The sequence below is a fragment of the Cyanistes caeruleus genome, chromosome 20, assembly GCF_971803275.1.
Source record: "Cyanistes caeruleus chromosome 20, bCyaCae1.hap1.1, whole genome shotgun sequence".
Classification (NCBI taxonomy): Eukaryota; Metazoa; Chordata; class Aves; order Passeriformes; family Paridae; genus Cyanistes; species Cyanistes caeruleus.
Genome location: NC_141720.1, coordinates 10,889,676 through 10,915,499, shown reverse-complemented (window position 1 = coordinate 10,915,499; position 25,824 = coordinate 10,889,676). Strand labels below are relative to the sequence as shown.

At 53.0% G+C, this 25,824-nt stretch overlaps 2 protein-coding genes and 1 long non-coding RNA gene across 7 annotated transcripts; all 3 read right to left on the bottom strand.

Annotated features, from left to right (window-relative positions):
- Positions 1-1,951: 1,951 nt before the first annotated feature.
- LOC111922402 (serine/threonine-protein kinase pim-1-like) lies at positions 1,952-8,710 on the bottom strand. 3 transcript variants are annotated; one of them, XM_086858543.1, is made up of 9 exons: positions 7,904-8,710; positions 7,719-7,769; positions 7,148-7,514; positions 6,368-6,544; positions 5,981-6,134; positions 5,579-5,744; positions 5,079-5,238; positions 4,801-4,898; positions 1,952-4,366 (listed from the first exon to the last, which is right to left on the bottom strand). In XM_086858543.1, exons 1-5 carry the CDS (start codon positions 8,453-8,455, stop codon positions 6,028-6,030), a joined length of 1,254 nt encoding a protein of 417 aa, XP_086714669.1. In that variant the 5' UTR covers positions 8,456-8,710; the 3' UTR covers positions 1,952-4,366; positions 4,801-4,898; positions 5,079-5,238; positions 5,579-5,744; positions 5,981-6,027. The 3 variants fall into 3 exon arrangements, with proteins under 3 accessions (XP_086714669.1, XP_086714670.1, XP_086714671.1); XM_086858544.1 differs by having other exon boundaries at positions 4,805-4,898; positions 7,904-8,694; XM_086858545.1 differs by having other exon boundaries at positions 1,952-4,369; positions 4,805-4,898; positions 7,904-8,676.
- A 4,567-nt stretch (positions 8,711-13,277) lies between these two features.
- LOC147649753 (uncharacterized) lies at positions 13,278-21,949 on the bottom strand. 3 transcript variants are annotated; one of them, XR_015278186.1, is made up of 7 exons: positions 19,630-21,949; positions 19,178-19,510; positions 18,687-18,786; positions 18,246-18,430; positions 17,643-18,109; positions 14,385-17,375; positions 13,278-13,673 (listed from the first exon to the last, which is right to left on the bottom strand). It is a non-coding gene; the product is annotated as an uncharacterized LOC147649753 (long non-coding RNA). The 3 variants fall into 3 exon arrangements; XR_015278188.1 differs by having other exon boundaries at positions 17,654-18,109; positions 18,246-18,400; positions 18,516-18,786; positions 19,630-21,777; XR_015278187.1 differs by having other exon boundaries at positions 17,654-18,109; positions 19,630-21,777.
- Positions 21,950-24,318: 2,369 nt separating this feature from the next.
- On the bottom strand, positions 24,319-25,109 carry LOC147649752 (olfactory receptor 14C36-like). Its single transcript, XM_086858752.1, has one exon. It carries the CDS (start codon positions 25,069-25,071, stop codon positions 24,319-24,321), a length of 753 nt encoding a protein of 250 aa, XP_086714878.1. The 5' UTR covers positions 25,072-25,109.
- Between the last annotated feature and the right edge of the window lie 715 nt (positions 25,110-25,824).

The following is a 25,824-nucleotide window of genomic DNA, read 5'->3' as shown; positions in this document are numbered from 1 at the left end:
GAGTAACCTTGTCACTAAAGCACTACTGATGTCTGTAAGTTGTATCTTGAGAGTCAGCCAGAATCTTTGTTTGCCAGAAACACCTCTGGAGTTTTATCAAGGCATTAGTCATCAAAACTATTTTGAAAATTTAAAGATCCAAGTAGCCAAAATACTCAATGTAACTAATTGCTGGGTATGTGTCAACCAATGTTGGGAGGAATGGGGTTCCCTTGGAGGGCCCACCCTGTGGGGTGGCCAGAACTCTGTCAATGGGCTCTGACTCGTAACGGAGCCGGTGCAGGGACACTTAGAGAAAACTGTGCTGTGGAACACAGGAATGCAATTATCACTTTTACAGGATTCACTGAGATCTCCCTTCAGGACAAACCAAACCCTGTTCTAGTTGGAGGACACAATGTGTAAGGATTTCTGTGCTTTACCATCACAAGCTTACTCATTCCTTTTCCTCACTCTCATTCACGTTAGGAACAATAATTCTGTTGTCCATGGAGATGACACCTTTTTAATTCCAGAATAATGCCCCCAAGGTCCTTTGCTATTCAGCTTTACAGCACTGTCTGTGGCTAACAAGGCTTGCTGGGGTCCTTTTCCCTTTGGCTGGAGAGGAGCCAGGTCCCAGTCCCTGAGGGGCACCCAGGCTCCTGGCTGGAATTGGTGTGGAAGTCCCTCAGTGTCACATCAGCCTTCACATGGAGCCCCGTGGATCAGAGCATTTTCCCAAGGGGCTGTTGAGGCAAACAGGGAGATTTGGTCTGGCAGCATCTGTAAAACAATATCCCATCCCATGGACTCGTTCTGGCAGAGAACACTTGGCTGCAGGGACATATCCCCATTGTTCCTGCCCAGGTCTCAGGATTCAAACAGTGTTGTCTTTGCCCAGAGCTGTTCCTTCAGCTGGCTCAGGAGGGCCATTTGGACCTCTGGACACACATTCTGGCCCAATTATTAGGACTGGTGCATCCAAACCTTTTATCTCTACAGTCAGTGCTGACTGGAGGTGGATGACCTTTCTCCACAATCATTTTTATACTGTAATATCAATATTTGTGCTACCCTGTCATGGGGTTGAATAATCCAATCTTGTTCATTATTTTTAACAGAATTATTTTAATTTCTCCTTGATAATCTGCATTAATTCCTCCTCCCATGGCATGAACAATTTGCAAGGCCAAGCTCCCGTGAGCAGTTACCAAACCAAAGTGTCCAGGAGGAATGTGAATTCCTGTTTCAGTATTGTTAACTCTCATTTGCTTCTGATTTCTCCTAATGAATTCCAGTGCATGAAGGTCCAGCCCTGCAGCCTCTGGGGTGGCCCTGGCAGGGGCCATCAGAGCCAGAACAATTTCCCAGGCAGTCCAAGTCTCACTGCCCACGGCTGTGTTTGCAAATTGGGTGCAGCCATGCACACCCAGGGGTTTCCATTTCCCAGTGGGCCCATTGTTAAGGGCATGGAGCACATCTGGGAGATGGGTTCTCCACCAGGACAAGTTCCTATCTCTCCTCATTTTTTCAACTTCTTTTTTAACAGCCCCTTCACATGTTCAACCAATCCTGCAGCTTGTGGATAGTCTGGTACATGAAAAACCCAGCAGTCTTAATCAGTGTGTTTTTCACAGGAACAAAGCATTTCACATCACAGCATCAGCAAACCCTATAAGAACATCCAATTTCATCCCTTCCGCCTTTATTCCTTCTATACAATTTGCAAAGCATATTGTACTGACATTTGGGTCTTGGCCAGCCTTTTTTTGTAGGATATTTAGTGTTACAGTGAGCAGCCAAAGCTAACAAGTTAGTATGTTCAGCATTATTTCACACTATCGATTTTTAAATATATATATATATATAAATACATATTTTTGTGTTATATTATAGCATTATGTTAATTACTGTATTATATTTATTATTATTATTATTATTATTATTATTATTATTATTACTATTACTATTACTACTATTATTACTATTATTACTATTATTATTATTATTATTTCACTTGCAGAAACAAACCTGAGCTCAAGACTAAAACTTTCTTCTGGACCTTCATGTGGGAGCATTCCAAAAACACTTGTTCCTTCTTCCAATGTGCCATTAACAAAACCCATCCTCATCTTCTCAAACCCACAAGCCCTTTTCCATATGCAATTTTTGGATGCATTTTAAGACATCCGGCGCTTCAGCCGCTTTTAACCCACTGCCCCACTGTTCACACGGTGCTCTGACCTCAGCCCACTCCAGAGCCAGCAAACTCTAGGGAAGGGCTTCCCATCTGAGAATTACAGACGGGACTGATTCCTTACATTCACATTTAAAAAGTGACATTTTGTTGTGCTCTGGTCAGGCTTCACCAATTTTGTTCTACCAGTGGGCAGCAGGGTCAGCCCCAGAAACACAAACACCACCTGAAGGAATCAGTGTCATTTACTGCAGCTCCAAGCAGCAAAGGATCACAAAAGGAGCAGCTCAGCAATGCACCCAATCATCACTGCCAAAGATTGCCTGCAGTGATTAACAAAGATCCAGCACCTGTTCCCCTCAGACTTTGCCATCCCCACATCCACACATCAGCTGGAGAAGCTGTCACAGCCAAGGACTGGAGAGCCACTCCAGACACTGGGAATTCCTGCAGGGGCCTCCAGCCACAGCTGAGCCTCCAAACCTGCTGTGAGAGGGCCCAGCCCTGACAGTGCTGAATAAACAAACTGACAGCACTTCTGGCGTGGGAACATCTGGTTTCATCCTCCTCTTGGGTCCCTGCCAAAGCCTGGCCAGGCCTCAAGGAGGAACCAAGGCAGTTGACTCTGACCATACACCCCAAACAAGGCCAGATGTTGGATTTCATGGCCTTGTCTGACTTCTAAACATAGAAACCTCAATCAACGCTTCACTAATGAGTGGATACATCTATCCCACTGCTAATGACCATGCATAGTTCAGTAATGAGCAGATACACAGATAACCTTTGGCTGGAAGGTTCATCCACAGGTCACCTTTGGCTCAGGGCCTGTTGTTCAGGCCTCACTCAGGGCCTGCTGTTCAGACCTTGGCACTTCAGGGATGAGCTTTAGTGCTGGGCTTGACACTGCTGGGTGACTGGCTGGACTGGATGAGCTCAGAGGTCTTTCCCAGCAGAAAGGATTCTAAAATTCCAGGACTCCATATGCTGCATTCACCTAGGTCCATTACTTAGCAGCATTACTTAGGTCCAAAAGCCCCCTCTTGCTCAGCTCTTGTGGCCTGAGGCTTCAGATCCTTCAGCTCCTGCTGCTCAGCTGCTCACACTGAAGGAGACCACTCGGAGAGAAGAATACACTTCATCCAATTCCTTCTGGAACACGGAGAGGGGACGTGTCAAACAGGAGCATTGTTTGGTGTGGCCCCTTCTCTGCCCTCCACACCTTTCAGCACTTTGAACCACACAAGAGCTTTCTCCAAGAGTGCAATGAAGCAGCTGCTCCTGCTCCCAGCTCTGGCTCTTCCCAGTCTCTGACCTTGCCTGGTTTTGGCCCTCTTGCTGTGCCCTCTGTTCCCCCAGGGCTCGGTGGCTGCTGCCCAGGACTGTGGCACTGGCACAGATCAAGAGGTCGAGCCCCTCCTTTCTGTGCCCTTGGAGCTGCCTGGTCACAGCAGCCTTTTCCATCTGCAAGCTCCACATGGAGAGGGAGTCCCCAGCTCTATTCTTGGCACAACCTGCAGGAGCCCAGGGCTGCCATCTCAAGTCCCTGCTGGCACTGAGGGCTCCCAGGTGCCTCAGGCTGCTGTGACACCGCTGCACAGGGAGGGAAGAGTGCCAGGGGCTGTGCTGAAAGTCGGTTCCATCTGCTGCTGCTGCTGGGGTGGGGGGGGCATTTGTCCAGCCCTGCCCCAGACTGAGGGATCAGATCCAGGCACTGCTGCTGCTCCCTCGGGACCAGCCCCAGTTTGGTTGTTGCTGGCAGTGCCAGCAGAAGCCGTGGCTGGAGCAGCAGGTGCTGACAGTGGCCCAAGGCCTGGGGCTGGAGGGGTCCCTGGGCTGGGGCTGGGAGGGAGCTGCCCCTTGTTCTCCCTCTGCCTCACACAGAGTTGGGCCGGGTACAAGTTGGGCAGCAGAGCCAACAGGGAGCCTGCGAGTCTCTTCCAGCCGTGCCTGCTCAGAGTTTGGCCTTGGAGCTTCAGGTGGACAAAGGCAGCTGCTCTGGTCCCTCTGCGTGTCCCCGTGTTCAGCACTGCTGCTCCATCAGTCTGTGCCCAGCAACGGGGAAAAGCCTCAGTCCTGCAGGGCGGGGAGCTGCCGGGCTCTGCCTGAGCAGCTCAGCCAGCGCGAAGGGAGCTGCTCCACACGGAAACCCGGAGCAAAGGGCATGCCTTTTTTACAGCATGTTTTCTGCTTTAAGGGGAGAAAAGAGAAAATAGAAAAAAAAAAACCTGCTGTAAAATGTGAAAGATAAAAACAGAACCTAAGTGTGCAGTGAAAAATCTTCTATAACTTTGAATTAAGTGGTAATTGGTTTTTGAAACATAGAACTCAGTTATTTACTTTGTAAATGTGCTGATGGTACGATGCAGCTTACTGGCCTCAGTAACCTTTTTTAAAAAGATTTTGGGGTTTGATTCCATTATTGTTATTTTAAATTGTGGTGGAATTGGTGTGAAGCGAGAAGAAATTGCTTTGCACCCTGCCAGCTCCAAGCAGCACTGGGAATCTAAACTCTGTCAAACCCCAAATCCTTTAGAAGATGCCCTTCCTTCTCACCCTGTGAATGAGCTGCACATTCCCTTTCAAACATTCAGGGCTTTCTTAAAGATGCAAAGTCCCACTTACAGCTTTTGGCTCTGGCTTGGAAGTGCAGAAGGGCAATTCTTCTTCATCCATAAGCTCCAGACTGCACCGCCTCAGGATCACAGCAGTGGCACTTCTAGAGGAGGAAGAAAGTGCAATTGCACAATTCCAGCCAAAAAGAAAGGAAGAGTGCGACACAGAAAACATCCTGTGCAGATCCAGGCATTCAGCTGGGACTGTGGAGAGACTGGGTTCTTGCCAATTGGATGCGTGCCCCTAACTGCAATCGCTTGGCCTGCAGGAGAGTCTCACTCACCTGTAAAAGCAGAAAGCTCAGGCGGTGTGCTGGGAACGGGCTCGTCTGGTGGAAAGCTGTCAGAGCAATGGGAGGGCAGAGCAAGCCCAGCCATGCTTGGGGCTGAGCCCAGCAGAGCCCTGGCAGAGCCCAGAGCAGCCTCAGCATCTGCAAAGCCCGGCTGCAAGGAGAGAAACCAGAAACCGCCCGTCAGCTCAAGGCTCCTGTCCCCTTGTCCCAGCCACCCACGGTGCCCAGGCCATGCTGGCCGTGCTCAGAGCTGGGCCCAAAGCTGCCCATCACTGCTGCCTTTGGGAGCAGAGCAGGAGGGCAGGACATGTGCCCAGCCTGCAGCCAGCCACGGCAGATCCAGCCCCTCAGCAGCTGCCCAGAGACAAAAAGCAGACTGGCAGCCGACTGAAGAATTGGTTGCATCCACCCCAGCCAAGGGGTGAATCTTTGGTGCCGGCCAGGCTGTGCCATGCCCAGATCTGGGAGCATCCCCCTGGCTGTGGACTCACCTGCAAATTGGGTGTGGAGTGTGTCTTTGAAGAAGGTGCCAGAATCAAAGTTGATCATCTTCAGCTGGCCACATGGAGGAATACATTGTCATCCTTGAGGTTGTCCGTGGTGTCTCCCGCAGCAGCCCCACCTGGTACAGCTTCTCCAGGGGCTCTTTCTCCTTCCCTAGGGGCCAGACCAGGCTGTCAGTGCTCTGCCCAGGGACCCAGCCATCAGTCAAGCAGACAAGCAAAACCAGGGAGGATGTGGCCACCAGTGCTTGCCACACCAGGTCGCCAGCTCAGCTCCAGCGCAAGAGCTGTGTGTTCCCTTCTGATGACCCCTGCTGGGAGCTACAGGCAGGACAAAAACAGTCTGCTTTGCTTTACCACTGATTGCCAAGAGATGGGTGGAGTTGTTACCTGCCAGGCCCCTGGATCCAACTGTGCACATGGATCTCTCCCATCTTCTAGGGCAGATGAACACCCTGAATCCAAGGGTCTTGGAAGAGATCTTCTAAGGATGGCCTGTCCAAGGGTTGCATGGACAAACATCTCTTAATTACATCTTGGCACTCTGAAGAGAGAAACCAGGAATCACCGGTCACTTGGAGAAGTTGACCCCTGTTCCTGTGCCCAGGCCATGCAGGGTGTGCCCAGAGCTGGGCCTAAATTTCCCCATGGATTCCCTGTCTGCAGGAGAGCAGGACATGTGCCACCTCCTCAGCAGTTGCCAGAGCAGGATGCTCATGACCCCACTGCTGTCTCCCAACACTGGTGTTCCCCCCATGCCCAGAGATGAGGATTCACCTTGGGAGAGCCGTCGTGGGAAGATGATCCTCCCCCAGACAATCTGCTGGCCCTTCCTGAATGGGTGCTTCCCTGTCACCAGCTGGTACAGCAGGAGCCCCAGGGACCAGATGGTTGCTGCCTGGCCGTGGTAACGTCGCTGGAAGAACCACTCTGGTGGGCTGTAGGACAGGGTTCCTGTGGAACACAGACAGAGCTCATGAGGGGGATGCTGCTGCTCCCAGAGCCTCGCCCCAGCATCCCTGGGCATGTGGGGGCTGCCCCAGAGGCACACGGGGTGACCTGCTGCCCTCTCGCCAGCACCTGGGACTTGTGTACAACCTCGGGCTTGCAAATGAAGCCACTGCTTCTGGAAGAGGGCAGCAGAAGCACTGGGGAGGCCCAACCATGACCCACAAAAGGAAAATCCAGCCGGTGGTAGAGAAAACCCACTCTCCTCCCTGCCTGCATGGCCTCCAAAAAACTGTTAATAAGCCAAGGCAAATGTGGGGAGCAGAGGAGTTCAAGCCCTTCCTCGCTGGCACACCAAACAGGGTCAGACACTCCCATCTCTGCTACCCTCATGAGGGATTTTGTCAGGCTGCCTGCCCCAGCCCCAGCCCAGGGCATAGTGGCTGCTGAAGGCTGTCAGCAGGGCTGGGAGCTGGCCCCCCTCACATCCCTTCCCAAATCAACTTGGCTCAAGTATTAATCCCATCTTGGCAGCAACAGGGGGAAGCCCCGGTCCCACACCCAGGCTGGGCCAAGAGATGCCCAGGAACATCCCCTGCAAGGGCTCACCTGCAAATCGGGTGTAGGCTGTGTCCTGGAGGAAGGTGCCACAGCCAAAGTCAATGAGTTTCAACTGCCCTGTGGCGAGGTCCAGCAGGATGTTTTCGGGCTTGATATCCCTGTGCAGGACCCCGCAGCTGGTGCAGTGCCGCACGGCCTCCAGCACCTGGCAGAACAGCCCCCGCGCCTCCTCCTCCGGCAGGAACCTCCGCTCTGCCAGCAAACGCGAGAGGTCCTGGCACTGCTGCGGACGCTCCAGCACCAACAGGAAGCTGTTGGGCAGCTCAGTCCACTCCAGGAGCTGAATCACTGCAGCACACCCAGAGGACACCCTGTCCATTAGCACGATTTCCAGGGGCGCACGTGTACCGTCGGGCTGCGGGAGGAGCACGGTGCCGTCAGTGGGGCTGAGCCCGTGCCAGGACTCGGGGTACCCTCAGCCAGCCCGGGATGCTCTGTGCCCTCCGCTGGCCCCACGCCCGCTCTCCCTCCAGGTGTCCTGGTGGCTCCCACCCTGCCGGGCCCCGGCTCATCCCCGCCCGGCACGCCCCGGCTTCTGCCGCTGGTCCCGCTCACTCACCAGCTCGCCCCAGCGCCGGACGCGATCCCGCGGCACGCATTTGATGGCCACCTGCGAGCAAGGGGCAGCAGAAGGTTGAGCTCGATGCCCACCCCGCAGCGCCCCCGCCTTCTCCTCCGCACCATCCAACTCCTTCTCCTCCTTCTCCCCCTCCTGCTCCGCCCGCCGCCGGCCCCGCTGCTCACCGGGGCACCGTCCGAGAGCCTCGTGGCTGCGAAGACGCTGCCGAATCCGCCACGGCCGAGCAACGAACCCACTTGGTACCGCTCCTTCGGGCCCTTGTGCGCATTCCCTGGGGGCGAGACGCGGCCGTCAGCGCTCGGCCCGGGGCCAGGAACGGCCCCCGAGCGCTCCCCGACCTCCCCGGGCCGAGCATCCGCAGGCGTCCGCTCCTTGGAACGCGGCAGCGGCGGCTCGGGGCCAGCGGCCGCGCTGCCGAGCGGCGGAGCTCGGGCCGGGGAAGCCGCAGCGGAGGCGGCGGCAACGGCTGCACCGCCTGTGTCCTCCGCGGGCCCCGGGAGGAGCCGGGGCAAGGGCCGGGACCAGGGCCAGGGCCGGGGCAGGGCTCGGAGCAGGCGGAGCCAAAGGGCGGCGATACCGCCCCAGCCCCAGGCACTGAGGCCCGCCCAGAAGCGCCAGCGCCAGCTCGGCCAGAGCCGGGCGGAGGCGAGAGCGAGGCGGGACGCCCGGGGCCGGCGCCGGGGCCGGGGCCGGGGCCAGGGGCGGGCCGGGGGCATGTCCCGGGCGGGCAAGGGGAGAGGGAAACTGGGAGAGGAGGGGGACACAGAGAAAGGGAGATCGGGAATGGGTGAGGGACCGCGGGAGAGAGGGTGGAACAGCGGGAGAAGGAGAGGAGAATATAAAGAGGGGCAATAATTCCGCTTCTTTCGCTCTGCTTTCTCTTTGCGCTGCTGCTGCCGCTGCTGCTGCTGCTGCTGCCGCTGCTGCTGCTGCCGCTGCAACTGAAGCACCGGGGCCGTTTGTCCCCGGGGCCGTTTGTCCGTTGCCCGCTCGGCCCCGCGCCGAGCCCCGCGCTCCCCGGGCAGCCCCTGAGCCTGGCCAAACACGGGAACTTTGCCGTGTTGAGCCAAGAGCCAGAGTCTTGATTCCTGCACAGGGGCACAGCAATGCCCTTGGCTGCTGCTGTGCCTTGTCCCTGCTGAGTGTCAGACACTGTCTGAGCACATTCCCTGAATGCAGAATTTGTACCTGACCCAAGCACTGCACTTGTGTCTCCAGCATTGCTTTCCAAGAAAAACAGGGGAAGGAAAACTGGGTATCACTCATGGTATTTTACAATGTCTAAAACTTGCCAAGTCTCAGATCTTAGAGGTGAGATCCATTTGGAATGAATGGGATGGAGAAACAGTGCAAGATGGAAAAGGGAAACATAAAAATAAATAGAGAAAAATAGAGAAAAACATACTGGTCGTTTCTTTTGGTTTTATTTTCATTTCTTAAAAAAGCTGTTTCAATTTTCCCAAAATCTTCTCCACAGTCCTGTCTGTTCTTTCCAAAAACGTGTCCTGGAGAACGAGGTGCAGCTCCTGTCTCAAGATGTGCCCCCAGCTGCAGCTTCTCTTGGCTTCCCACACTGTGCGTGCAGCACAACTCTTGCAGCAAAGCAGGACAAATTATCTGAAGAACTTGACAACTTGTTCTTGCTTTTCCTTGTGGACAGGGGAGTTGTGCCATTGCTAAGGTTTTCATTGTTACTCTTCTACCCGAAGAAAACATGACGAGCTGCCAGGAATTGTTAGGGAATACAAGCCTGGCTGAATGTGGAGAAAGAATCTCCAGAGCCTGCAGCCAGCAGTGGAGAGCTCATCATTCCAATAGCACCATGGACACCTTGAAAGTGATCTGGAACATGAAAATGGGCTGACAGAGGGAGTTTGTTTGTGTGTTCAGTGTAGATGATTCTACATCTCTTGCACTGGTACAAATCAAGAGCACAATCAGTGGATGACAAGCAGCAGAACATGATAAGCTGGACCTCTCAGTAGATGAGAGAAAGAATGTGAAAAGGACAAATGCAGGGAATGACTTGGTGAACTTTGTCTGTAAGAAGGCTGATTTTTTTCCTAATAATTCCCAGTTCATTGCCTTTGCTTTTGTCCTTTTTGGCAAGGCTATTTGCATGGCAGATTGCCCAGGAAATGAGAACCTGGAGCTTGTGGAAGTGCCTGAAAGGTGCCCTGTTCTTCTGCAGGGACACTCAGGCTGAAACAGGAGCCTGAGGCCTCTCTTGGGAAGCCTCCTCGGAGCTAGAATTTGTGCCATGCCAGGAGAGGAGGAGGGGGAGGACGATGGGAGCTGTGTGTGAGGAGCAGGAGGTTTGGGCCGCAGGACATTCCGTCTGTGCCGCTGCCCCGCAATGGGCGGCCGTGCCCGGGGCTCTGGGCCTGCCCCGCGTGCGCTGAGCTCCCGACACTGCGGGAGCTGCCCCGGCTGGGCTCAGGTTCCCACTGGGACTGGGCAGCAGGCTGGGCTCCAGCTGGGATCAGCAGCAGCTGGAAATACCTCTGGGCATCTCCACTTTCTGATGCTGCTCGGAAGAAGCAATGAAGCGACAAGTTCTGTTTTTCCTTTCTCCTGGTGGATTTTTTCATTTTATTTGCCACTGCAGAGGCAATTTCTGTGATGGCCTCTGTCACTTGATTCTATTTCAGCAGCAGCAGCAACAGGGCTGTGTTTGAGCACTGCAAATGTCAGCTGTGTGGCTTTCATTCCCCTCGACTTAGTGCTCAGGGACTTGAGAGCATTTCAAGATCTGCTACTCATGATGTCTGAGACAAAAAATCCTGAGTTACTGATCACTAAAGCACAGTGGGTAGCACTGATTGAAAGAGGCAATTGCAGTTTTGCAGATAAAATTCAGGTGGCAAGCAGAAGAGGGACAAAAGCAGACGAGATCTACAATGTCCAAGGCAAAGGCACCAACAGCCTCCTGCTGTCACCTCAGGGTGAGTAAAACAGAGCTGAAAACAGCGCTGGAACCCGATCCTTTCTTCCTCTGAGGGCTGGCTCAGGGCAGCAGAGGCGGGCCCTGAGGAAGCCTGAGGGCTGTTTGTGGGGGATTGTTGCTGTAGTCTAGAATTGCCCTGGCAAAAGCCCTGGGGAGCCGAGGCAGGAGCAGGTGGGAAGGGCCGGCGCTGCTGCTGCTCGTGGCCGGGAGCCCCGGCCGGGCCGGGCCGGCGCCCGCTGCGCTGCGGCTGCTGCTGCTGCCAGAGCCGGGCGGGACTCGGGGACAGGGAATGGACACGGGGGGACAGCAAAGGCCTTGGGGGCTGCAGGGATGTTGGTGCTCGGGCCAGCGCCAGCACAGAGCTTCAGCCCGCAATGAAGCCCGAGGGAAACGCTGGCGAAAGGCTCCATTCAGCCTTTCTTTACTCGGCGCTGTGAAGGGACCGAGATAAAAGGAGAACAAGCAGGGCCCGACCCCTTCTCCTTTGGGAGGAGCCCCGCGCCTGGGGCTGTGAGGGGCCGTGAGGGGCTGTGAGGGGAAATGAAGGGCTGTGAGGGGCTATGAGAGGGTCTACAGGGCCATGAGAAGTTCCATGGAGCCGTGAGGAGCCTCAGCCCTGGCAGGAGGGGGTGCCACCATGTCCCCAGGGCAGGGCAGCCGTGAGGGGCTGTGAGTGCAGACGTGGCAGCAGAGCGGGCTTGGGGCAGCTCTGGGAGGGGATGAGACCCTTCCCCAGCTCCAAACCACACCAGACCCACCATTAACAGGATTTTCTGTCTTTAGAATGCACTGGCAACTTGGAGTTGAGTGTACAGTTTAATTGTGGTGGGAAAAGCAAGAGAATTTTCCCAGTGTGTGATATCCAGCCATTCTTATTAATGTTGAAGATTTAAAAGTCTAAAAATGAAAGGGTATACTATTAAATAATAATAAGAACAAGAAATAAAGCCCCAAATCCCAGCACCCAGCTCAGTAACATGATTTTGTTTGTAGTAAGAGATTTGTAATAAATAAATAAATAAAAGAGATTTCATTTGTAATTCAGACTTATTTCAATTTTTTCCAAGGTTCTTGTCCCCTTCCACCAGGGTCATTTCCTTTACTCACCCACTTTTTAATGGTTAGAAGGGAGATAAGTGTGCCAGAAAGCCAATAGCTCCTGTTTCAAAGGGAAGCAGCCACCACTCCAGGGAACCTGAATTGCCCCCAGGCACGTGTGTGCACTTGAAGGGTGAGCAGGTGTTGGGGACAGAGATCTCAAACTCCTTCTAAGGCTGTGAGAAACCCACAAGTGGCAAATTATCATTGTGGGTCAAGTCCAGCTGAAATTCCATTCTCCCACACCCTCCAAATGGGCAGGCAGGGCTGGGCTCTGGCACGGTTCAGTTTTGAGTGCCTTGTGTTGCCTGGCATGTAAATGATCCTATCAACTCTGGTACTGATGGATTGTGGTATGGCTGCTGAAGGAGGAGAGGGAATCTCAGCAGACAGGAAAGTCTCTTCTCCTTTCTCCCTGCAGAACCCCGTCCCCAAAGAGAAATGCCTGTGCTGGGTTTCCATGGGACCCCTTCCCTCAGCCCAGTGTCTGACCCACTGTGTGCTCTGCAGGAGCCAAAGCCAGAGCAGTCCCAATATCAGTCACCCCACAGTCCCCACACAGCAGGAGAAAGCACTGCTTGCAGTGGGGCTGCTGATCTGTGACCCATCCTGATTCCATCCACCCCACTCCTCTCAACCACAGACACCAGAAGGATCCCAGGAAAGCCACAGTGCTCTACCAGATGCCAGGAGCACTCCCTGCTGTGGCCTCAGGGATGCTGGGTGACCTGGTTGATGAGCATCTCTGGCTGGTGATGGAATGTGTGGATGGAGGCCCTTGACAGGAGGTTGTTTGAGATACGTGTGGGGCTGAAGGAGAGATGGCAGCTGTCAGTCGAGAGGGCAGGGACCCCACTTGTGAGTCCATTGCCTTGGACACCCTCAGCCACAGGATGTCCAAGAAGTCACACAAGGCTTTGGCACTCGCAGCCTTCTTTTCCCCAAGTTCCTGCTTTCTGTACATTTACAGCAGAGAACCTTGTTTGTTTTTAGAACTAGAACAAAGATCCCAGAGGGAGCAAGCCTTGCTGGTTTTAATCAGAAGCATCAGTGAACAGAAGTTGTGTTTCCTTTTCTTTGGTCACATCTTTGTTCCTTCTGAGTGTCCAGGCTGGGCTGGGGGGGTGTCCTCATTTGCTGCATTTTCTGAGTTCCTCTTGGATCCTTTAGAGGGCAATAGGTTGTGCCCTCTGAGGATCCTTTGTGCTCCTTGGTGACCCAGGAGAACCTTCCAGGAGGTTTTTGGGTGAGCTGCTGTTGTGATGTCACAGGAACCTTGCCGTGTCCTTGTGGTGTTCCCGTTGCTGTGGGGCACAGAGGCCTCAGTGTCAGAGCGGCTCTGGGTGCCTGCTCATTGCCTGAGGATCCTCCTGCCTGAGGCATTCTCAGCAGCCAGCCCAGCCCCTGACGGGTGTCCTTGCAGGGGGACAGACAGTCTGCAGACGTGAGCAGCTGTACTAGTTTGAAAACAAACCAGTGAGAGATCGCAAGTCAGAATTATAATTTAATAGGAAAATGATAAAAAGAATAAATGCAATAATATCAAAAACACTGACAGAGTCAGAATACAGCCTGGAACCCTGTTAGGGTGATGGTAGTCGTCCAGATGAGGTGGTCTTGTTGAAGCGTGATCCTCTGGAAGAAAGGGGGTCTGGTCTTCAGCTGAAAGTCCAGCAGTAGCTCCTGTCTTCTGGAAGTCCTGTAGGTAAGGGCTGCTGTGGTGTTCGAATTCTCAGCTTATATCCAGTATGGAATGCTTGGCTCCTCCCTCGGGGAGGAGCATCTCACAATGGGATGGTGAGTCATGAGATAAGGCCTTGATGAGCCATTAACAGAAAACAGTCCAGGAGGAAGTTATCTCTGAGTCATGCAGCAAGGCAGTGGTGGGCCTATTAACAGGGGACAATACAGGGGGAAGTTATCTATGAGTCATGGGGCAGGGCATTGATGGGCCTATTAACAGAAGGTAGCCCGGGGGGGGGGGGGAGGCAGGGAGCACTGCCTCACCTGGTTTCAACAGTACATGAGGATGGTGATAGAATATACTGCAACCCAGGACATAATCTACCCCTTATTCTATTACCATCTACATAATTCTAAATCAGTACCTTCCTTAAACTACACACACACATATATATATATATATATACAATGGAACCTTACACACAGTTCTCACTTAAAATGAGGTCTCCTTGTGGCACACATCGGGTTTCTCCATCTTTCCGCATTACTTACCAAGTGCAACCAGGTCCTTGAGCGAAGACAATCCCACGGATAGGTTTGCTCTTGCCTGAGGTGGGATTAATCTAAACAGTCTTTCTTAACATACCTCTCATGTGTACCACAGGGACTTTATCTCTATCTACCGTGTGCAAGGGTTCAGACTGGGCAGGACCAGCTCGATTGATGGATCCTCTGGTGTTAACTATCCAGGTGGCCTTTGCTAAGTTCACTTCCCAATTTTTGAAGGTTCCTCCACTAAGTGCTTTTAGGGTAGTCTTGAGTAGTCTATTGCACCGTTCAACTTTCCCAGCAGCTGGTGCATGATAAGGGATATGATAGATCCATTCAATTCCATGTTCTCTGGCCCAAGTACTTACGAGGCTGTTCTTGAAATGCGTCCTGTTGTCTGACTCGATTCTCTCAGGGGTGCTATGTCTCTAAAGGACTTGCTTTTCCAGGCTCAAGATGGTGTTTCGGGCAGTAGCATGAGGCACAGGGTATGTTTCCAGCCATCTAGTGGTTGCTTCCACCATGGTCAACACGTAGCGCTTGCCTTGGCGGGTTTGGGGAAGGGTGATGTAGTCAATTTGCCAGGCTTCCCCATACCTGTACTTGGACCATCTTCTACCGTACCACAGAGGCTTCACCCGCTTGGCCTGTTTGATTGCAGCGCAGGTCTCGCAGTTGTGGATAACCTGTGAGATGCTGTCTATAGTAAGGTCCACCCCTCGCTCACGAGCCCATCGGTACGTTGCATCTCGTCTCTGATGACCAGAGGCATCATGGGCTCAACGAGCTAAAAATAATTCTCCTTTGTGCTGCCAGTCCAGATCCACCTGTGATATTTTCACCTTGGCAGCTCGATCCACCTGCTCATTGTTACGGTGCTCTTCATTAGCCTGACTTTTGGGTACATGAGCATCTACGTGTCGAACCTTCACGATCAGCTTCTCCACCCGAGCGGCGATGTCCTGCTAAATCTCAGCGGCTTAGATGGGTTTCCTTCTGCGCTGCCAGTTGGCTTTTCTCCAGCGATCCAGCCATCTCTACAGAGCATTAGCTACCATCCAGGAGTCAGTGTAGAGATAGAGCTTCGGCCACTTCTCTCTTTCAGCAATATCTAAAGCCAGCTGGACAGCTTTAAGTTCTGCGACCTGACTCGATCCACTCTCTCTTTCGGTAGCTTGTGCAACTCGTCGTGTGGGGCTCTATACAGCAGCTTTCTATTTCCGGTTAGTGCTTACAATTCGGCAGGAACTATCGGTGAAGAGGGCATATCGTCTTTCACTCTCCGGTAGCTCATTATATGGTGGGGCTTCCTCAGCACGTGTCACTTGCTCCTCTTCTTCAGAAGATAATCTAAAAGTCTCACCTTCAGGCCAGTTTGTTATAATTTCCAGAATCTCAGGGCGGTTCAGGTTTCCAATACGGGCACGCTGTGTAATGAGGGCAATCCATTTGCTCTAAGTAGCATCGGTGGCATGATGCGTGGAAGGAATCTTTCCCTTGAACATCCACTCCAGCACCGGCAGTCGGGGTGCCAGAAGCAGCTGCGCTTCAGTACCAATGACTTCTGAGGCAGCTTGGACTCTTTCATAGGCGGCCAAAATTTCTTTCTCTGTTGGGGTGTAGTTGGCCTCGGATCTTCTGTAGCTTCGGCTCCAGAATCCCAGTGGTCGACCCCGAGTCTCACCAGGCACCTTCTGCCAAAGGCTCCAGGACAGACCATTGTTCCCGGCTGCAGAGTAGAGCACGTTTTTCACTTCTGGCCTCGTTCTGACTGGACCAAGGGCTACCGCATGAGCGATTTCTTGCTTGATCTGGGCGAAAGCTTGTTGCTGTTCAGGGCCCCAATGGAAATTGTTCTTCTTGCGGGTAACCAGGTAGAGAGGGCTCACAATCTGGCTATATTCAGGAATGTGCATTCTCTAAAAGCCTATGGCACCTAGGAAAGCTTGTGTTTCCTTCTTGTTGGTCGGTGGAGACATCGCAGTGATCTTATTGATGACTTCAGTGGGAATCTGACGCCGTCCATCTTGCCACTTTACTCTCAGGAACTGGATCTCCCGGGCAGGTCCCTTGACTTTGCTCCTCTTGATGGCAAAACCAGCCTTCAGGAGAATCTGGATGATCTTCTGTCCCTTCTCAAATACTTCTGCTGCCGTGTTCTCTCACACAATGATGTCATCAATGTACTGCAGGTGTTCTGGAGCCTCACCTTTTTCCAGCACAGTCTGGATCAGTCCATGGCAGATAGTAGGACTGTGCTTCCACCCCTGGGGCAATCGGTTCCAGGTATACTGCACACCCCTCCAGGTGAAGGCAAACTGAGGCCTGCACTCTGCTGCCAGAGGAATGGAGAAAAACGCATTTGCAATATCAATGGTCGCGTACCACTTTGCTGCCTTGGATTCCAGCTCATACTGAAGCTCCAGCATGTCTGGTACGGCTGCACTCAGTGGTGGCGTGACTTCATTCAGTCCACGGTAATCCACCGTCAGTCTCCATTCTCCACTGGACTTACGCACTGGCCATATGGGGCTGTTAAAGGGTGAACGAGCCTTGCTGACCACTCCTTGGCTCTCCAGCTCACGAATCATCGTATGGATGGGGACCACAGAGTCTCTGTCGGTGCGGTATTGCCGACGGTGCACTGTTGCTCTGGCAATTGGTACCTGTTGTTCTTCAACTCTCAGTAGTCTCACAGCAGAAGGGTTGTCTGAGAGACCAGGCAAGGTACTCAGTTGTCTGATGCTTTCTGTCTCTAGAGCAGCTATCCCAAAAGCCCAGCGATAACCTTTTGGGTCTTTGAAGTACCCGTTCCTGAGGTAATCTATGCCGAGGATGCATGGGGCCTCTGGACCAGTCACGATGGGGTGTTTCTGCCACTCATTCCCAGTTAAACTCACTTCAGCTTCCAGTACCGTGAGCTCCTGGGATCCCCCTGTCACCCCAGAAATAGAAATGGGTTCCGCTCCCACATACCTTGATGGCATTAGAGTGCATTGAGCGCCGGTATCAACTAAAGCCGTATATCTTTGTGGGTCAGATGTGCCAGGCCATCGGATCCACACTGTCCAATAGATCCGGTTGTCCCTCTCCTCTACCTGGCTAGAGGCAGGGACCCTCTAATCTTGGTCATGGTGCACGTTGCTCTCCTCCGGTGAATATGCTCTTGATGTCCCTTCAAGAGGATCACTCATATCATCATTTCTATACCTTCTGATGTTCTGGCCACGAGAGACCGGAGCGGCGCTGGCTCTAGATGAGCTCCTTGTGGTAGTTGTCCTTCTTTTTAGTTCACGTACCCGGGCTGCTAAGGAGGAGGTGGGTTTTCCATCCCACTTCCTCATGTCTTCTCCATGCTCCTGGAGAAAAAACCAGAGGTTACCTCGTGGAGTGTATCCTTTCTCCCTGGCTGGGGAATGCCTACTCCTAATAGCAGAGACTCTTGTTGGTTCTGGGGAGACGTGGTAAATTTCTTCTTTAAGTTCCTTTTTTAGTTTCTGATGGCCCTCTTCAATCAAGCTCCGGACTTGCTCAGCCAGCCTTGTTTCCACAGATGAGACATGGGTGCGAAACGGGGCAGTGACAGTGTCCTCGTAGATTCTTAGTTTATTGGCCAGGACACTCACCCTGTCCTCACCTTCCCTCCATTGCAGTGTTGCCAGGTAACGGGAGTACATCTCTGGTCCAAGCCGTGCAAATCTCAGCCACATCTGTGACGTGCACTGGACACCATCTGGGTTCTTAGGAAATCTCTCATCTTCTGCAAAAATGATCTCCAGCACAGCCAACTCTCTCAGGCATCGGATACCCTGTTCTATTGTGCTCCATTTTCCCTGGTGCACCTGGAGGTCTTTTTTGCAGAGGTATCTGTCCCTTACACTTGTCAGCAGTCGCCTCCAGAGGCTGAGAGTTTCTTGGGTTCTCCTAATCCCCTGGTCAATGACCACATCCCGGGACAGCGATCTCAGTTGCCTGGCCTCACTTCCATCCAGGATGGTGTCGTTTGCTGCAGCGTCCCAGATGCGGAGCAGCCAGGTTAGGATGGACTCGTTCGTCTGGCGGGTGAATTCCCTCCGCAGGTCACGCAGCTCACCTAGGGATAGAGAGCGAGTGATAATCTCTGGTTCTGTCTCCTCCGCTGCGTGTGAAGGTCCTGCCTCACCCTCATCAGTCACTATGCGGACTGATTTGCTTTTTGATTTCTTTTTCTGAATGGGGGCAACTTCTACCGGTTTAGGCTGCTCTGGTTCGGTGACTGTTTGTGTGGAGGTGCTCATGGCCCTTTTGGTTCCTTTCTCCTCTGTGGTAGTCTGCGTAGACATGGACGCTGTTGTTTTGCTCTTGGTTCCTTTCTCCTCTGTGGCAGTCTGAGTGGACACGGATGCTGTTGCTTTGCTCTTGGTTTCTTTCTCCTCTGTGGCAGTCTGCGTAGACACGGACGCTGTGGCTTTGCTCTTGGTTCCTTTCTCTTCTGTGGCAGTCTGTGTGGTCATGGATGCTGTTGCTCTGCTCTTGGTTCTTTTCTCTTCCTCCTCAAGAAGACGCTGTACCACACCAAACAGTGCTTTGTTTCTAAGCATGGTGTACATGGTGCAGGCCATGCAGAGAAAACAAAACAGCAAGACTAGGCTGTTCTTGGCATCCAGAGAGAACTCAATATTTTTAAAAACTGCTGTGCCTGACCTGAAAGGCTGGAAGAAACCACTCTCCACTCTTCCCACCAAGGGCAGGGTGCGATTGTTGAGAAGGTCCCAGATGTAGCAGCCCAGACTAGGACAAGCAAACAAAATTGAGTATATATTCCGAATGGTATTCATTGCCTCACAGGTTATCATGCCATAAGCATAATAAACCAATAAAGCAATTCTCATACCATTCCCTGGTCTCAACAGGAGCAATACAACAGGCAAGTAGTTCCCCATGTGAGGGAAAATATAGAGAGCAAGATACAGTACTCATATAGACAAGCTAACCACCATGGTGAATAGGTTTCTGTTAATATGAAATTGTAATTCTGACTTTCTCTCAGGTTAATGCCCCACGTTGGGCGCCAAAATATGTACTAGTTTGAAAACAAACCAGTGAGAGATCGCAAGTCAGAATTATAATTTAATAGGAAAATGATAAAAAGAATAAATGCAATAATATCAAAAACACTGACAGAGTCAGAATACAGCCTGGAACCCTGTTAGGGTGATGGTAGTCGTCCAGATGAGGTGGTCTTGTTGAAGCGTGATCCTCTGGAAGAAAGGGGGTCTGGTCTTCAGCTGAAAGTCCAGCAGTAGCTCCTGTCTTCTGGAAGTCCTGTAGGTAAGGGCTGCTGTGGTGTTCGAATTCTCAGCTTATATCCAGTATGGAATGCTTGGCTCCTCCCTCGGGGAGGAGCATCTCACAATGGGATGGTGAGTCATGAGATAAGGCCTTGATGAGCCATTAACAGAAAACAGTCCAGGAGGAAGTTATCTCTGAGTCATGCAGCAAGGCAGTGGTGGGCCTATTAACAGGGGACAATACAGGGGGAAGTTATCTATGAGTCATGGGGCAGGGCATTGATGGGCCCATTAACAGAAGGTAGCCCGGGGGGGGGGGGGGAGGCAGGGAGCACTGCCTCACCTGGTTTCAACAGTACATGAGGATGGTGATAGAATATACTGCAACCCAGGACAGCAGCACAGCCAAGATGATCCAGCAAGTGATTGCTGCAGTTTGCACTCTGGACACTGGGGCATCTTATGGGTATTTTTTAACCCACTCGACCCCTAAGTCGAGGATTTCCCCAGGTGCACCATATTTGCCTTTGGGATTGCTGTGGGCTTTCCCTTCTTCCTTTGGAATGCATGTGATTTTGAAAGGAAATTGCCATTAAATGCCATATGTTTGGGAGAGCTCCTGCCAAAAGTTTCTTAAAAAAAGGGTTTGTTTCTAAGCCAGCAGGGTGTGCACAGCATTTGGAATGGAGCCTGGGGAGGTTCTGTTCCCCAAGAGGAGAGTCTGTGGCAGTGGACCCTGGCACTCCCTCCGTTTGCAGATCCAGCCAAAAAACTGGACACAGCCAAGTATTTTGTGCTGTTCTCTTGCCTGCTGTGTGATCCAAAAGGACTGTGGCTCCAGGAGGGAAGTTGTGAAAGGAAAATGCTCTCTATAGGCATTGACTTGTTGTGTGGGAGTTTCCAGCACAGGCAGCTTTTTCTCCTAACAGCATCTGGTTCAGGTGAAGGTCACTTCACACATGGATACTGCAAAGCTCCTTTTTCAAAGAGTGGGAAAGGAACCTGTGGTATTCAGAGATCCCAGATGCTCCCTTTCAACACCAATATGAGCCCAGTAAGCTCCAGGATGATCCTTGTCACATGCCAGCACTCCCAGGATGGTCCCAATTGCCTCTGGCTAGATCAACCCAGTCAGTCCCAGTATGATGCCATTTGCCCCCAGCGTGCTCCCAGTTGCTCCCAGTCACCCCCAGTATGGGGGATGATGTGCAAGGTATGTTGCCAGTCACTCTCAGATACTCCCAGTATGAGTCCAGACACTCCCAGTATAATCCAAAGATGGATGGATGGGAGGCCTGATGGAATCCTGGAGACCATTGTGACACTCTTGGGCCCCACGGAACCGTGGTGACACCGAGTTGGCTGGGAGTGTTGATGTGCTGCAGGGTAGGAGGGCTCTGCACAGGGACCTGGACAGGCTGGATCCAGGGGCCAAACCCAACAAGGTGAGGATTAACAAGTTCAAGTGCCGGGTCCTGCACTTTGGCCACAACAACCCCTGCAGTGCTCCAGGCTGGGGACAGAGAGGCTGGACAGCAGGCAGGGAGAAAGGGACCTTGGGCACTGATGGACAGCAGGCTGGGCATGAGCCATCAGTGAGCCCAGGTGGCCAAGGAGGCCAATGGCACCTGGCCTGGATCAGGAACAATGTGGCCAGCTGGACCAGGCCAGGGATTCTTCCCCTATGCTTGGCACTGGTTGAGCTTCATCTCGAGTGCTGTGTCCAGTACTGGGCCCCCAATTTTGGAAAGACATGGAGGGGGCTGGAGCATGTCCAGAAAAGGGCAACAAGGCTGCTGGAGCATACATCTTGTGAGGAGCGGCTGAGGGAGCTGGGGTTGTTTATCCTGGAGAAGAGGAGGCTCAGGGGAGACCTCATCACTCTCTACAACACCCTGACAGGAGGGTGCAGCCAGGTGGAGGTCAGGCTCTTTACCCAGGGAACAGTCCCAGGACAAGTGGACACAGCCTTAAGCTGCACCAGGGGATGTTTAGGCTGGACATTAGGAAATATTCTCCACAGAAAGGATGATTTGGCATTGGAATGAGCTGTCCAGGGAGCTGGGTGAGTGACTGTCCCTGGAAGTGTTTAAGGACAGTCTGGATGTGGCACTGAGTGCCATGGTCTGGGTGACAAGGTGGTGTTGGGTCACAGGTTGGACTTGATGCTCTCCAAGGCCTTTTCCAGCCTGGTTGATTCTCTGATGATTGTGACCCTGCAGGGCCCTGGGGAAGCAAGGGGCCACTGTGACACTGCAGGGCCTGTTGGAACTCAGAGGACCACAGTGACACTGTGTCCCACATGGCACCAAAGAGCCAAAGGGCCATTGGATCACTGTGGGGCTACATGGAAACAAGGAGTCCATGGTGACAGTCGGGGTCCTCGTGGAACCACAGAGGCCACTGTGACACTGCTGGGCCTTGTGGAACCAAGGGGCCACTGTGGAACCAAGGAGACCCTGGTGAGACCCTGGGCCCCAGTGGGGGGCCCATTGTTCCATTGCAGGGACTCCTGGAACTAAGGGAACACCTGTGACATTGTAGTGCCCCATGGAACCAAGGGTGACACTGCATGACCTTGTGTAACCTGGGCTCCACTGTGGCACTGCACCGCCAAGGGATTCCTTGTGGCACTCGGAGGCCTCATGGAACCAAGAGGCCCCTGTGACACTGCAGGGCCTTGTGGAAGCATGCAGAGCATTGTGACAGAGCAGGACGTCATGTCATGGTGGGACCACTTGGATACTGCAGGGCCCCATGGAACCAAAGGGATTTTGTGACTCTGGGAGGCCTCATGGAATCCTGGAGACCATTGTGACACTCTAGGGCCTCATGGAACCGTGGTGACACCAAGTTGTCTGGGAGTGTTGATGTGCTGCAGGGTAGGAGGGCTCTGCACAGGGACCTGGACAGGCTGGATCCAGGGGCCAAACCCAACAAGGTGAGGATTAACAAGTTCAAGTGCCGGGTCCTGCACTTTGGCCACAACAACCCCTGCAGCGCTCCAGGCTGGGGACAGAGAGGGTGGCCAGCAGGCAGGCAGAAAGGGACCTGGGGCACTGATGGACAGCAGGCTGGGCATGAGCCATCAGTGTGCCCAGGTGGCCAAGGAGGCCAATGGCACCTGGCCTGGATCAGGAACAGTGTGGTCATCAGGACCAGGCCAGGGATTCTTCCCATATGCTTGGCACTGGTTGAGCTTAACCTCGAGTGCTGTGTCCAGTTCTGGGCCCATAATTTTGGAAAGACATGGAAGGGTTGGAGAGTGTCCAGAGAAGGGCGACAAGGCTGGTGACAGGTCTGGAGCACACATTCTGTGAGGGGAAGCTGAGGGTGATGGGGTTGTTAATCCAGGAGAAGAGGAGGTTCAGGGAAGACAAGGTGATGTCATGGCACAAGTTGGACTTGATGATCTCCAAGGTCTTTTCCAACTTTGCTAACTCTGTGATTCTCTGAAACCACCCTTGGAGCAGGTGCAGGATGAGCCCTGGGCCTTCTCTTCGCAACTTCCAGCAGCCCAGGTCCCTCAGCTTCTCCACACAGCCCCCAAAACCCATCCTGTCAGTCCTGCAAAGCCTTTCCAGCTCCTCGTCATTGCCCAGAACAGGGAGCCCCACAGCCAGACACAGCAGCCCAGATGTGCCCCCCTGGCCTGTGCTGCCTCTGGCAAGGGAGCAGCATGAGGCACTGCAGAACCCTGCAGACAATTCCTGAAGCACCTGTAGGATGATCCTGCTCCCCGAGGGACCTTCTCATGGTGCCAGCTCAGGAACTGAAATGGGGAGTGGGGCCTGAGAGGAAAGGGCAAACAGGGATGGGCTGTTTGCAGGGGAGGGAATAGGGGTGGGAAATAGGAAGAAATCTGGAGCAGGAAGAGTAAAGAAAGCAAAGGTAAAGTAAAGGAAATGCTCAAGGCAGTCTGGGGGTGACTTCCAGGCAGCCCTGGCTCTGAGCAACAACATCTGCAGTGGCACAGGAAACTCACAGCTCATGAGTACAAACTTTCTGTGTGACTTCAGAGGCCACGACAAACCTGAGTGTTTTCCCTCGCATCCCCCAGTCCTTCCTGGCCCCTGGGGCTGATGGCATTTGTGCTCCCTCAGGTTCATCTCCCCACAGCAGCACCATGGGGGTGCTGACACCTGCTCTGGGCAGTGCAAACAGGGGCTCCTGAGCCAGTGCTGCTGTGTCTGTGCCTGCAAGGATGCAGCACCTCTCTGAGCTGGGGGAGAGGCCAGGGCTGCACAGGGGGGATGTTGTTGGCAGCTCCGTGAGGATTCTCTGGGACGCTGTGCTGGGGTGTCCAGAGCAGTGGGGATGGATCAGCCCCTGCTCTGCTGCTCCTTCCTGTCTCCCCCAGGGACCTTGCAGAGCCCCAGCCATGCTGTTTGCCCCCAGCCTGCCCACGGCCACCCTGGGGCTGCTCACGGGGGTTTTCTGTGCTGAGCATTGGCCTGGGTGTGTTCTTGAGAGAGCCTGGACAAGGAGCCTGGAGCCCCCAGGCCCTGCCCTGAGGCGTCAGCGCTGCCCCAGCAGTGCCCATGGCCTGTCCCTGCTGCAGCCCCGGCACTGCCACCCCCAGGGCTGTGCCCGGCCCTGAGAGCACTCAGGCCCTGCAGCAACACCAGGGCAGGAGGGCAGCGGGGCAGTGGCACGGGAGCAGCACTGGCAACACCAAGTGCTGATGCTCCTGGGCACAGCTGCTGTGCCAGCACTGATCTGCCCCAGCTCTGCACACAGACACTGCTGCTGCAGCTCCAGAGAGGGGAACAAAAAGGAGATCTCAGGAGAAAACTTTTCTGGGAGATCCTTTAGTTCCTTTAAAGCTACCAAGAGCGCAGCCACTCATTGGCACAGTCTGTGGCCAAAGGGAAGATGAAGAGAGAAACAAAATGAGAAATGGCACAAACAATGATATTTTATTGTGGACAAGATCTAAAAATGAAAACAAAGAAAACATCCATAATGAAACCAACAAGAAGAATCAAAGATGACTTTTATTACAAGTGATTTGCAGAAACTGGCCAGCAGTTTAATGTTTCTGAAACCATCCAGTCATCAGTGTCCACACTGCAGCCTTGAGCTCCTGGTTCCTCAGGCTGTAGATGAGGGGGTTCAGGGCTGGAGGCAGCACCGAGTACAGAACTGACAGGGCCAGATCCAGGGATGGGGAGGAGATGGAGGGGGGCTTCAGGTAGGCAAATGCTGCAGTGCTGAGGAACAGAGAGACCACAGCCAGGTGAGGGAGGCAGGTGGAAAAGGCTTTGTGCCATCCCTGCTCAGAGGGGATCCTCAGCACAGCCCTGAAGATCTGCACATAGGAGAAAACAATGAACACAAAACAACTAAAAGTTAAACACACACCAACAGCAAGAAGCCAAATTTCCCTGAGATAGGATTTGGAGCAGATGAGCTTGAGAATCTGGGGCACCTCACAGAAGAACTGGCCCAGGACATTGCCATGGCACAGGGGCAGGGAAAATGTATTGGCTGTGTGCATGAGAGCACTGGCCCAGGCAGCTGCTGCCATGTGGGCACAAGCTCTGCTGCCCAGGAGGGTCCCGTAGTGCAGGGGTTTGCAGATGGACACGTAGCGGTCATAGCACATGATGGTCAGCAGGGAATACTCTGCTGAGATGAAAAAGACAAGAATAAATAACTGTGCAGCACATCCTGCATAGGAGATGGTCCTGGTGTCCCAGAGGGAATTGTGCATGGCTTTGGGCACAGTGGTGCAGATGGAGCCCAGGTCAGTCAGGGCCAGGTTGAGCAGGAAGAAGAACATGGGGCTGTGCAGGTGGTGGCTGCAGGCTACGGTGCTGATGATGAGGCCGTTGCCCAGGAGGGCAGCCACGGAGATGCCCAGGAAGTGGCAGAAGTGCAGGAGCTGCAGCTGCTGCGTGTCTGCCAATGCCAGCAGGAGGTCAAGTGACTGATGGAGCTGCTGTTGGACATTTGCTGTGGCTGGACATGGGTGTCGTTCTGATTGGGAACGGCTAGGAAGAACGACACAAACTCTCAAGGGAGTTTCAACACGAGAATTCTCTGGTTTATTCCTTCAGTCCTGTCTTATAGACAGATACGTGGAAAGTACAGAAATGAAACTCTTATTGGTTAGCAAAGTGCTACATCACCATCATTGGTCAGGGGCACACAACCCCCCTGACCCTCTCTTGCAAGAGCAAACAAGAGGACAGATAAACAGCACCTGGCAGTTGTTTTCTGTCTCTGAGGATTGTTTTGAAATCCTCCTTTGAAATTCCCAGGCTAGCTTCTCAGGCAGGACTGAGGCCATGGGCCTGCAGTTTCTGCAACTCCCTGCAGCCTGTTCCAATGCTAGCATCCATAACTCACCCTTTCTGTTAGAAAAAATAAAAAGCAGTGTTTGTCATGTCCTGCTGAGCCCTTGCAGGAGAGAGAACAAACACGGCACAAGAGGTTTCTTTGCTAGAACTTTGAATGGATGCTGATCTAGAATTTTGGTTTACGTTTTGGTATTTAAGAATTGTTCTCTTTCAAGGACTTGATGGTTGAGTCT